The 13,150-nt window shown below is 34.0% G+C and overlaps 1 protein-coding gene and 1 long non-coding RNA gene across 2 annotated transcripts; both read left to right on the forward strand.

The window, feature by feature from the left end:
- Nucleotides 1-2,643: 2,643 nt before the first annotated feature.
- On the forward strand, nucleotides 2,644-6,827 carry LOC117632823 (inositol phosphorylceramide glucuronosyltransferase 1). The gene is made up of 10 exons (XM_034366414.1): nucleotides 2,644-3,049; nucleotides 3,381-3,501; nucleotides 3,641-3,826; nucleotides 4,401-4,564; nucleotides 5,114-5,221; nucleotides 5,339-5,476; nucleotides 5,569-5,706; nucleotides 5,875-6,142; nucleotides 6,262-6,385; nucleotides 6,483-6,827. The coding sequence occupies exons 1-10, from the start codon at nucleotides 2,789-2,791 to the stop codon at nucleotides 6,622-6,624; spliced, it is 1,650 nt and encodes a 549-aa protein (XP_034222305.1). The 5' UTR covers nucleotides 2,644-2,788; the 3' UTR covers nucleotides 6,625-6,827.
- A 2,055-nt stretch (nucleotides 6,828-8,882) lies between these two features.
- Nucleotides 8,883-10,443, forward strand: LOC117632862. The gene is made up of 2 exons (XR_004586531.1): nucleotides 8,883-9,092; nucleotides 10,103-10,443. It is a non-coding gene; the product is annotated as an uncharacterized LOC117632862 (long non-coding RNA).
- Nucleotides 10,444-13,150: the final 2,707 nt, after the last annotated feature.

Raw genomic sequence — 13,150 nt, forward strand, 5'->3', positions numbered from 1 at the left:
TAAATGTTTTTTATTTTTTTAAAAAATAGACTAGTTTTGACACGTGGCGGCTAATCGATGGGGGGCCTTTTTTTATTAAAAATAATATAGCCGCACGGCTATACCATTTTACATGTGGGCGGCATAGGTATGTGCGTCTGTTTTTATATATATATATATATATATATATATATAGTAAATAGTATAGCCGTCTGAATATACTCGATTTTTAAAAATATTTTTTAAAAAATAGTATAGCCAGGTGGATTTACTAGTTTTTTTTATTATTATAAATTTTTTTAAATTGTCTTCAATAAATAGTGTAGACGAGTGGCTAAAGTCTTATATATATATATATATATATATATATATATATTGGGATCCTTTTTTTCTTTTAATTTTTTTCCCCGATTTTCGTTAATCAATAAGAGTAGTTATCCATTATTATTAGGCCATTACCCAAGTCTCTATTGTCCCGTTTTAATTTTTTACTTTTCTAGAGTTATTATCAGTATAAAGAATTTAGCACTCACATGCCTTTAAGTTCTCATTCACAGCCACTTCCAGAATCATATCACAAGCCTCTTTGGAAAATTAACAACAAAGATGAGATTTTGGCATGTTTGCACCATAAACTTGCGCTTGGACTTGAGATCATTGCCTTGTGTTGAATGCACCAGAATCAAGTCATATTTGATATGCCCAGATTATAGGGTCGTTGATTGATTCCTTGTATACATGTCATTCAATTGTTTTATTTCTTTCCTAGAATAAGACTCTCTCAGTTTGTATAAAGCTGTAGCTATATTGTATATTCACATATCAATACAAAGATCTTCTTTTCCAAACTATTTTCATCATTCACCATTTTTACATGGTATCAGAGCACCAATTTTGGTGACTCTAGAAACCCAAACACCTTCCGCTACAACACAACACAATAACCATTTTAAAAATATAAAATTTGTTTCTTTACTTTTGTTTTTTGGCCTACTTCTTTAATCACTTTGCTTAGTAATTATATGTTAATTATTATTTAATATAAAAAAATTAAAGAAAAAGTCCACATAGTAATTAATTTCTATTTATTAAGTATTTTGTGAAATCGTTGGGTGTCTTAATTAAATTTCTCCACAGCCCAAGAGCCCTATCCATTACTATTAGACCATTACTCGAGTATCTATTGTCCCTTTTTGATTTTGTACTTTTTGAGAGTTATTACCTGTATAAATATTTTAGCACTCTCACTTTCAACAATATATTATACACGTACGCACGTATTTATCATGTTTAATACATGTACTTTTTACAAAAACTTCAGTACGACACACAAAATTTACGTATTATGCATATAATTCTCACATATTATTGAATAAAAATAATATATATTTAAAAAGGGTATAGCCGAACGGCTGCACTCAGTTTTTCCTAATTCAAAAAATAGTATAGCAGGGGCTATACTCGTTTTTTGAAATTTTTTTTAAAAAATTGTATAGCCGACCAACTTTACCTGTTTGACACGTGGCGCTTAGGCGCTGGGCGAGTCTTTATATGTATATCTACATAGATAAATAGTATAGCCGCTCGGCGATACTATATTTTTTGAGTTGTTTTTAAAAATAGTATAGCCGTGCGGCTATAAGTGTTTTTCTTTTTCTTTTTTATTTAAAAAAAATAGGCTTTATTGTTTTGACACCTGGCCTACTTCTTTCATTTACTATACGTAATCAAGTATATCTTAGCCTTTTTTAATCACTTTGCTTAGTAATTATGTGTTAATTATTATTTAATATAAACAAATTAAAGAAAAAGTCCACAAAGTAATTAATTTCAATTTATTAAGTATTTTGTGAAATCGTTTGGGTGTCTTAATTAAATTTCTTCATAGCCCAAGAGCCCTATCCATTACTATTAGGCCATTTCTTGAGTATCTATTGTCCCTTTTTTATTTTTTACTTTTTCAGAGTTATTACTCGTATAAAGATTTTAGCACTTTCACGTTCAACAATGTATTATACATGTACGCACGTATTTCTCATCAATTAACCCTAAATCCTAAACAGTACGGCCGTGCGGCTATATGTGGTCCTTTTTATTTTTTATTTCCCTTGAATTTCGTTTATCGATAAGAGTAGTTCAAAGCATTTTCCATTACTATTAGGCTATTACCCAAGTCTATATTATTCCCTTTTGATTTTGTACTTTTCCAGAGTTACTACTCATTTAAAAAAGTTTAGTATTTTCTAGTTTAATACTCGTATTATACACATACGTATGCATTTAAAAAAAATAATATTTCTGGTTTTCCTAAAGGCTCGGTAAAATGCACTTTTTTACCAAGATCATTCCAACTCAGCATGCAATTATCTACGACAAATAATGTGTGCAGTAACAAAATTTAGTAGCACTTGAGAGAATGAGGTAGATCAAAGACAAACAGTCCCACCAAAAAGGTAAGTGGGCTTTGATAACAAGGTAAGTGGGCTTTGATAAAAAAAAAATGGATTGCCAAGTGTCTCCTCGGCCCTGATCAAACTCCTATTTGGGCTTGTAGGATTGATTTGAAGGAGAAGGGCAATGCCCTTGATTGGTTAGGACATGACACTATGGTAGGCCTCAATGCAGAGAATCCGTGTTCTACTCTGAAACAAGTTAGACTATTCCCGAGCCAGGTCAGAGACGTCAAACACAACGCATGAAAATGAAAGCAAGCCCAAATTCGAAATCAAACCTCTGTTTTGTGTTGTCAACAAAATCCCAATCCCCAACTCTTTGAATTTCTCGAGAAACCTTCAAATAATAAAATTGAATGATTATAATGAGACTGAAGGTGTGGTTTGTGTTAATAGCGCTTGTGCTGGCTGCCCCGATTCGACCAAACGGTGCGTTTGAATCGTCGTCTTCCCGGCGTCAGACGTCGACGGAGGCTTATGTCACGCTCTTGTACGGAGATGAGTTCCTACTGGGTGTTCGAGTCCTCGGAAATTCGATACGGGACACTGGATCCACCAAGGACATGGTGGCTCTGGTCTCGGACGGCGTCTCCAATTACGCCATGAAGCTTCTCGAGGTTATTACTCTTCTTTTGTTTCTTTATTTTTGGTACTTGCGCAAATTGAGCTGTGGAGAATCCATTTCTATCTAATTAAGGAAAGTGGCTGAGCTTAGGCTTAGTTGAGTTTATGGACTTTCCTTTTTTTCAGAGCGGCAAGTTAGCTAATTGAGTATCAATCAGGTTTTTGGCATTAACTGAATTGTGAAGTGATTTTAGGAAAAATAAAGGATAAAATTTTCTGCTTGACCTAAAATCAATTTTTCATTCTATTAAAGTTCCAGCTGCGGCAAATACCCCTAAATCAGATTGATTGTAAGCGTGATTGTTTTGGTGAATATTTGTGCAGGCTGATGGATGGATTGTGGAGAAGATTAGTTTATTGGCAAATCCCAATCAAGTACGGCCGTCGAGGTTCTGGGGTGTCTACACAAAGCTGAAAATTTTTAACATGACTAACTACAAGAAAGGTAAAAATCTTCAATTGCTTATTATCAGAAGTCAAACAGACCTTGTTACGTTCCAGTATTTGATTGTTTTAGGATCTGTCCCACTTTTTCTCTGATAGCTGATTGTGTTTCTTATCTCCTGTGGAATATCATTATGCAGTTGTATATCTTGATGCGGATACTATTGTTGTCAAAAATATCGAGGATCTTTTCAAATGCAGCAAATTCTGTGCTAACTTGAAGCATTCTGAGAGGCTGAACTCGGGAGTGATGGTAGTGGAACCATCTGAAACTGTTTTTAACGATATGATGAGACAAGTGTCCACTTTGCCTTCTTACACTGGAGGTAAAATAACTCTGCATGTAATTTTAATCACTTCTCACTGCCTGTACGGTCTTTAAACGTAATTATTTATTCATCTGCATGTCAGTGAGATATGTACTAATGGGTATGTTTTATGTAGGCCATAATGCTTATATGGTATGGATAATTGATCTGAACAAATATTATTCTGACTGTTGGAGGGAAGTTTAAATGTTTTGTCAAACCCAAGTGTGAGCTTCCAAGTCAAGCTTATGTTTAGGAGACAGAATTTAGTTAAACTTTATAGTTATGGTATGATGATGCCTGAACTGTTACTACTGTAGACGTTGAATTCAGATCAAATTAAATTGCATTGTTGTTGTCAATGCTCCACTGATTTCTGATACTTACATGTAAGTCTGTCAAAAGGAGTTGCTAGATCTGAGTTCTATAAACTTGTTAAATACTCAAATACATGCTTAAATTACCATTGTAAACTTGGTCGTTATGATAGGTGTATTATATGTTTCTGAGTTATGTGGCATCCTTGGGACAAAGCATTGATCCATTACAGTTATTTCGCTCTCTAAACATTTATGTGCTTTATTTATTACAGGAGACCAGGGGTTTCTGAATTCCTATTATTCTGACTTTCCCAATGCCCATCTTTTTGAGCCAAGTTTACCAGCAGAGGTGCGGAAGTCTAGACCGGCTCCTGCAATGGAGCGACTTTCCACTTTGTATAATGCAGATGTCGGTCTTTATATGCTGGCAAACAAGGTGGGTATGAATGGGTGTTTGAAATGTCTTACTAATGCTGGTCGACTAGTTTAAATGCTTTCAATGGCATGTATGATATCAGTGCCTGCACAATCACTCCCAAATGTAAAGTACCATAGAATGGGATGATATTTCTATTGCATACACTTAAGGAATAAGATTTGGCATTGGAGAAGCTAGGTTTTCAATACAAAAGAGTGAGGTTATTACATTTTCTTGTATATGCAGGTGTACACAAGAGTCTAAAGATGTAATAAAAGAAACCTTTTAATTGGTGTGTGTGAAGCTAATTGGATTACAAAACTGCTAAAAATGTCACAAGTTCTGTTGTGCTACTCAGAACCCATGTTTATGGTTCAAGATGGAACTCCAATTCAAGCTGTAAAGATGTCTTATATCTACAATTTGGATTGCTAGTATTTTCTTTAGTTTGTCCTATTGAACAATAAGGTGATGACCCATATGAAGTGGCTAAATGGGAATGTACTATTGATTTGTATTTGTTATGCTTATTAAGTTGTTTAATCTGCTTGTGTGTTACACTTTCAGTGGATGGTAAATGAAAGTGAACTTCGTGTCATTCACTATACACTTGGTCCCCTTAAACCTTGGGATTGGTGGACATCTTGGCTTTTGAAACCAGTCGATGTCTGGCAGGTACTGCTTTGAATTATTTTAAATATCTATGTAGTTATCTGCTTTTTATATAAAAATATTTATTGTAACTTTTGCATTCAGAGAGGATATAATCAATGACTTTCGTTGATACTGCAGAATGCTAGGGTACAGCTTAAGGAATCCCTTCCAGGAACTGGAGGAGGCAGAAATCCAAATGATGCTCTTCTTGTCAGTTTTCTTTTCCTGCTACCATTTTGTGCTCTACTCTTTTGTTACTATCGGTTGTTTCTTCAGGTTAGCAAGTACATGATCATTTTAGCCCAATTTTGAGAAATTTTTTATTATATATTTTATTATATATTTATTTTTTCTGAATATTGGTGCAGTCACAGGAGTACTTTGGCTCGTTATGTAGAAGCTCGTTGTATGACCAAATCAAACACCTTTACTACAAGATTAGATCTACGGTGACACTTAATTATACTGTTGTTTCTACATTGTCCTCCATTGATCCCAACCATCAGGTTAGATCCCATGTCTCAGTTGTGTTTGTTGGACTGGTCCAATTTCCTTTCACTTTCAAGCTTATCTTATATAAAATAGACTATCATCTGCACTTTACAAAGTTACATGGTCGTTATAAAGTTTTTGTTTTTACTTATGCTGTGAAACAATCCTTTAATGTGATGCAGACCAAGGTGCCTGTTTATTTGGGTGGAATCTCTATTGTTGTCTGTTTCATGGCTGCCCTGGTGGCCCTTGCTCTTGCTTTTGCAATTGTGCCTCGACAGGTTATGCCATGGACTGGTTTACTAATGATGTATGAGTGGACATTCACAATCTTCTTTATATTATTTGGAGGTTATCTCCATCTAATTTACCAGTGGGGAAAGGGAACAGCAGTGCAAGCAGGAGCCTTGTCCTCTGTTCCTGAATCAGTTGATTATGATTCTGGGAAAGGTTAGTTGGCTTGAGTTAATCCAATGCTGATGTACTAAATTTCATCGAATTAGTTCCTTGTTTGTTTTGTTTATTTATTTATTTTCTAAATTAGTTGATGGTTTTTGGATGTGTTATAGGTCATCAACGGCAAGAATCTTTATGTGATAGTACTACACTGTGTTATGGGCTAGGAATGGCTTTTCTGGCTATTGCTGCTCCATCTTTGCCATGTCTTTTTGGGATAACTGCTCTATTTTTAAGGTAATTTGCTCTTGCCTGTGCCACTTTTCCATCTTTCGGAAAAATATGATTCAAAAAGAGGGCTAAGAACAATTTATGTTATTATGACATTTAACAGGCTAGGTTTGATGGTCGTGGGAGGCCTGGCTTTGGCATCTTTCATTACATATGCTTCAGAGCACCTTGCAACTAGATCATTTTTAAGAGGTTTCGAAGACCGAGATGGAACGAGAAGTAGGAGCTTTTGTTTGTTGTGTTGACTGGTGAACAAAACAGAGTATGTAACATGTAACTGTAAGAAGTGTTTGATCCCTTTTGTTGTAACCTATTTCGCAAGGAAAGGCCCTACCATTAGTTTGTAAAGTATTGCAGAAAGCTTGTTGATCTAGAATTGCTTGTTATCCAAGAAATTTTGTGACAATATTCTTTCAGAAACTATTAATCATAATCCCGATTCCCGACATTATTGTCTACCATTGGATTTTGCAGTCTAAGCGAACAGTGATATCATAACACACTGTTTCTTGTTTTGTGGCAATAGTAATTATTAATTGTTTATAGCTGATATGCAAAAAATAAAAAGTTTTTATCATCCTAAACAAGTTTAATTGTTTTTAATTATTTTTATTCACCTGTTGTAGTCTTCCTTGTTCACTATTTAAATACTAATTATTCACTAAAGAAATAATAATTAAAACATAATTACTAATTAAAGTAATTACAAAAGTCTAGGATATTACTTAATTATAAAAAATAAAAATAAAAACCATTTTGTGCTGTATAACAGGGCAGCTATACTGTTTAAATATTAATATATTTTAAGAGTAAAGCCACGCAGCTACTCTTTAAAATTTTCATATATATTTAAAGAGTACAACTGGACGACTATACTTTTAAAATATTTAAAAGAGTATAGTCCCCATTAATATTTTAAACTTCTAGTTGCTAGTATAGTATAGCCGCACGGCTATAATATTCGTATATATTTAAAAAATATACTTTTTAAATATTAATATATTTTAAAAGTATCTTATGAAAGCAGCAGTCTTAAAACTAGAAAAGCACCCCTAAGAATGTCTGGATTGGTTGTGGCATCAAACACCACAAAGCAAATGTTTTCGAAGAAACCAACCGCATAACCAATGACATATCCAAGATTTGAAAGTTGAGTAGGAAGAACTTACATGTTGTATGAATATGGGTATACGCTCATACAAAAAATTTCCAAAAACTAGGATACATGTATGGCATTGATACGATGATTAAAATAATATAAATAACAAAATTGATATTGCATCCATCATGTTATAATCATCCATCAAATTAGAAAATAAAAATAAAAATGAATCAAATGCATTTTGATTATTAAAAAAAAAAAAACAATTAGTACATGTAAAAACAATTAGCATCTATTGCTAAAAAAACTAGGCTTTAGTGTACAAGAAATTGGGCTTGGGTGTTTAAAAAAATTGGGTGTCCAAACAATTTTACCTAGTCCAAAATAATTATAGAGAATTCAATACCATCTATATCTAATTACGTGACTCTTTACCACTTTTATCCCTCTCTCCTCTCTCCCCCCTTTTTTTTTTTTCCTTCTCTTTTCCTGGCTTGTTGATTCCCTCTCTCTCCTTTCTATTTTTTTCTTCTTCCCCTTTCTCTTTTCCTTGGTCTTTTTGCTTTATCTACCTATATTTATTTCCTAATAATTTTCGGGTAGGCAGCTACCTACCCAAAACATGGCTAGATCCGCCAGTGTGCATAACAAAGTAACTCATATTTGTGGAAGGATGGGTAAGGGCATCCTTCTTCATTATCTATTATATCTTAAGTTACAGACAACAAAGTATTTCAATCATATAAGATAAAGGTGAAAGCAATCTAAGCAATAAGGTGGATTTATGCAATCCTTGGGGTGATGAAAAAACACAAATTTATTGTTTGCAAAATTCACCATTGCATACTCCATGGTCATGCTAATGTCCAGCAATATTGGAAACAACATCAAGATAAATGATAAAATATATTGAGTAATCTTTAACACACATTAGATAAGTTAAATAATCAGCAAGTACGGTATCAATCTATTGTATTTATCATGAAAAACAAAAGACTTTATTAGAAGTAAAAATCCTCTGAAATATGAGAAGTTTATGTTTCTCATATACATAACAAGTAGCTCATCAACTAACTACGCAAATAGAGCTCATTTCCTAAGGAGTTTGTGCAATCACATAAGTTACATGAACTTGGGTATGGGAGTCAGACGAGGATCAATGCCCAAGTTTATCACAGGGTTTGTCTTTCTCCAAAAGTCTTCTATGCATCTGCAATTCCTAGTGCCCCTTATCACTTACATGTGTCATGTCTTATTGACACATGTATAAGCAATAAGATGAAATGAAGAGTCCACGTAACCTTGCAACATTCATATCACTCATATTTAATTATTTATTAAAGCATCACTTACAAAGAACTGCCTCTAAATTTCTATATAAAACCAACAAAGGTTGCTGAAACCGCACCATCAATCTAATTCAAGAATGCCATAATTTGATGTTATCCATTAAGATAAGGCTGACATTCTAGCCAGGATAGAATAGATACATGATATTTTAAGTGATGCTCGTGTGTGGGCGTATAAAGGAAATGGTATTGCAGGAGCAAAATCTAGCATACCTTGGTTGGCACTAGAAATAGTAGCATCCGCGTGAAGCGAAAAGCAAAGGTAAGACCCTCTTCTACGCCATTTATTTTACCCATCATCATGAAAAGAATGGCATAAGTCCATGGATAGTAACTCCATGCAAAGGGAGATATTCAGAAGAGTAAAGAAAAGAGAGCTACATATCATGCCTACAAAATTACATGAATCTTTGGCGTTTATGGTGAAGTATAAATTTGAATATCAGTCACAAATGTTACACGTAACCATGTGTTTCATGCTAACTCCAGTATAGACTTCAAAATGAAGAACATTGATATCATAACACACTGTTTCTTGTTTTATGTAGTAATTATTAATTGTTTATAGCTGATATTCAAAAAATAAAAAGTTATTATCATCCAAAAAAGTTTAATTGCTATCAAGTATTTTTATTCACCTGTCGTAGTCTTTCTTGTTCACTATAATTGACCAATTAGATTAACCAAACCAGATAGTAAAAGCAGTGGCAAAGTAAATTTATGTTGAATAAATGGGGATGATTTTTTCACTGTTCTGCTATGCGGGTAAAATATGCAGATCAATTACTTTACTTTACTGTTCTTGATTGAATGGCAGAGGATTTATTCTTTAACATAAAAGCGTGCTCGTGTTCACTGTGGTTTAATGGTTCTCCTCCTCCATAGCGTCCACTGATTGAAAACACACTTTTACAGTGAAAAAACCATATGATATGTTTGTATTATTAATTCATGGTATTTGTTGTGTATGAGTTTGAACTAATTCATGGTATTCGTGTTTGAGTTTTCCTCTCCTTTCTTTAATTTTGAAAAAAAAAAAAAACAAACCATATAATATGTTTGTATTAATTCATGATATTCATGTGTATGAGTTTTGAACTACTTCATGATATTCGTGTGCCTGGATTTTCCTATCCTCTTCTTAACTTTGGCAGGAAAAAAAAAAAAAAAAATCCAATTTGGCTGAATTGAATATTATCCTTGTTAAAGTTGTACGGACGCCCCAACACAAAGTGATTAATATAATATTCAATTAATTGTTGGCACTTACAGAGTTGAACTAAGAAGGAAAGGAAAGGAATGCCAAGTCAAAGCTGCAAGAGAGAGAGAGAGAGAGAGAGAGAGAGCGATTTAATTATATATATATTGAAAAGGAAGGCCAGTTTTCCATTGGGCGATGGAAGGAAGCTGCTGTTTGTGACTCTGTCTGTCTTCTCCAATTTGCTTATCAGATTCTGAGTTTTGTTGAAGTGTCATTCAACTAATCATCAACCGCATAACATACTATATTATATATATTATATGTTTATTTACTTTATTTAATTTTTGATTAGCTTTGTCACTGAGTCTTTGATGAGTCACGGACCAATAGAAATATCTAAATTTGATTGTCTTCCTTTTTTCTTTTATATATTATAAATTGCACGTCATTTTGGCACTAGGTGACAACACATGGTGACTAACTCAAAATTTTAATAATGAAAAGGAAATTGAAATGATGGAGGAGGGTGGTAGACTTTAGTGATCCATCGTCCTTATCCCAAACTCTGGTAGATATAATCAACTACAAAATTAAAACAATAAAAAAGTAATAAAATAAAAATAAAAAGATGCAGAAAGAAAGCTACAAATATGGCCCCCCACTCCTTCCCTATGTTCTGGCTTTTATTATGTTGGACGAGAAGATTCCATCTTCCCAATGAAGGCTCCATGGTATCTATCTCTCATAATAATTTCTTTTCTTTTTTCTGCACATTCTGTAGAGGAAGCTGCTCTCTGCAACTTTATGATAGAGTCCTGCAGATGATTTTCTAATTAAGTTTAATACATTATCCAAAGTGTTTTCTTCTTTTCCTTTAACTTTTTCCCAACTATCTGGAACCCTGCCATGCCATTTATACTAATTTTGCTTCAACATTTGATCATGTATTGCTGCTATAGCCCCCACGTCCTTGGCTTTTTCAAGAGCTACTTAGATCTCAAATCTTGTTTATTCTATCTGCTGTCCTCCCCCTAGACCTAGTCACCTAGAGCTAGACATACATGTGCCTGCAAAAGAAGGGGTCACTACTTTCCAGTACATTATCTTCTGATCGATTCTCTGCCTAGCTAGTCTTCATTATATATTGTGAAGGAAGGTTTTATCATGTTCCTTCCTTGCTATAAAATAAAAGCTTCAGTTCTATAAAAAGCTGCTGCTGCGCATAATGTGAATATAGAAGAAGAAGATTTTAGATAAACTTGAGGTTTAGAGAGCTAAGCGGCTAGGACCTATCATTTCATTCAGGACCTATCATTTCATTCATGACCCAAAATCTTTAAGCAGTGTGACATATTATATATTTATGGCTTCTTGTTGTTTGTTAACCCGGAAGACTCATAGAAAGAGCTATATATATGATATGAGAGGTTGTTTCAAACGTTGAACATTCATCGCCAGCTAATTAAGAATGCTAATTGCCAGTTAACTGGGAAGAGGAGTACATGTGCTCTAATTAATTTGAGGTTTATATATACATATAGAGGTATGGTCCCTAACGTGCAATTATTCTTTGAAAAGAATCAGACATGCGGTGACGCGGTAGCTTTTTCATCCAACCACGTTCCATTATCTACCCTGCTCATGTACGTGAAAAATACTAAACTAACTTGGAAGATAAAAGATTCCAGTTTTGATGAGTATAAAGTATTTGTATGCGAACTTAGTATAGCACTTCTGCGGTGCGGTGTCAAGTCAACGATTCATTGATCAATGAGAAACAGAGAAAAACCAGAAAACCAGTTGTGTTATACAACGACGATCGATGTCTCTTACAGTGAAGGAGCACACTAGCAAATGCATAATAAAGATCAAAACAAGGAAAAAAACAACGGAAATACAAAGTTACATCTCTTTCGCTGCTCAACCTGGAGGAGCTAACATTCCACAGTTTATTTCAGTTTCCTCCTTTAATTTCTTGGCAAACAAGCCAAGAATCAGGAGAAAAGGAGTTGGCATTCGTCCAAACAGAAATTAAAAGGAAAAGAAAAAAGGAACGGAGAAGGTCAAGGGACATTAAGGGTTGATATATAAATATATATATATATATATATCATATGTATAAGCCAAGAATCAGACTTGCCTGAGGTTACATTTCCTCCTTAAGTTCATCACCTTCTTTACTGCTGTAAATCAGGCCATGACTGAAAGTTGAGGACCCTATATCCTCCTCCTGGTGAGCTTTTGGACATGAAAGAATGATCTTCTTCTCCTCTTGACATTCTTCTCATCAACTTCTGAAGCACCATCATCGTCGTCATCGATCCTTCCTTGGACAAGTTCAGTGAAACCCTAATTATTATTTCTCTCGCAGAAAAATCAACTTTAAGTTGTAGAGGAAGAAGAAAGAGGCAATAGAATGTTGGGGTGGTTGGGTATATATAGATGTCTTAATATATAAGTAGCAATCGGTTGTGGGAGCGGATGAAACAAAGGTGAAAGGGAAATGAATTAGGCCACGTACGTACATGGGAGGCCCTACTTCACATGTCTCTGTGTTTTACTGATAAAAGGAATATCCCATTAAGTAAAAAGGACCCCCCTCTTATAATTTAAAGTTGGAATCTGAGGTGAGCTATCCAATTTGGATCCACATATATACCTAAAAATAAAAACAAAAACAATATTCGTTTATTTTGTGCTCATAGTTGGCCAAAACTTACCCATTGGATTGGACAACCTAATTAGCTGGCCTCTAATTAACTCAATCACTAGGTTTTGTATATATAATAACACAAGATAGTTCTTGGGTTTGCAGATAATGACATTATTAGAAATGGCAGCATTAGTTTAGTTGCTTATAATTGTTTTTAAAGCTTCTTGTCAAAATTTTGTCTCTCATGTCAATTTTGTCATTCAATTATTTTTGACAATCCCTGCCGGCACACCATTGTCAGTCATTGATGCATCATGCATATAAGATCTATAGTAGAATTCACCTACATCAAACATTAATAGTCATTCATTCGCGCTCATGTCCATAGCATATGACAGAGTCACATGATCTACATATTTTTTTAATCTGTTGTACCATATAATAATTAATTTAGAAACATCATTCC

The sequence above is a fragment of the Prunus dulcis genome, chromosome 6 (assembly GCF_902201215.1).
Source record: "Prunus dulcis chromosome 6, ALMONDv2, whole genome shotgun sequence".
Taxonomy (NCBI): Eukaryota; Viridiplantae; Streptophyta; class Magnoliopsida; order Rosales; family Rosaceae; genus Prunus; species Prunus dulcis.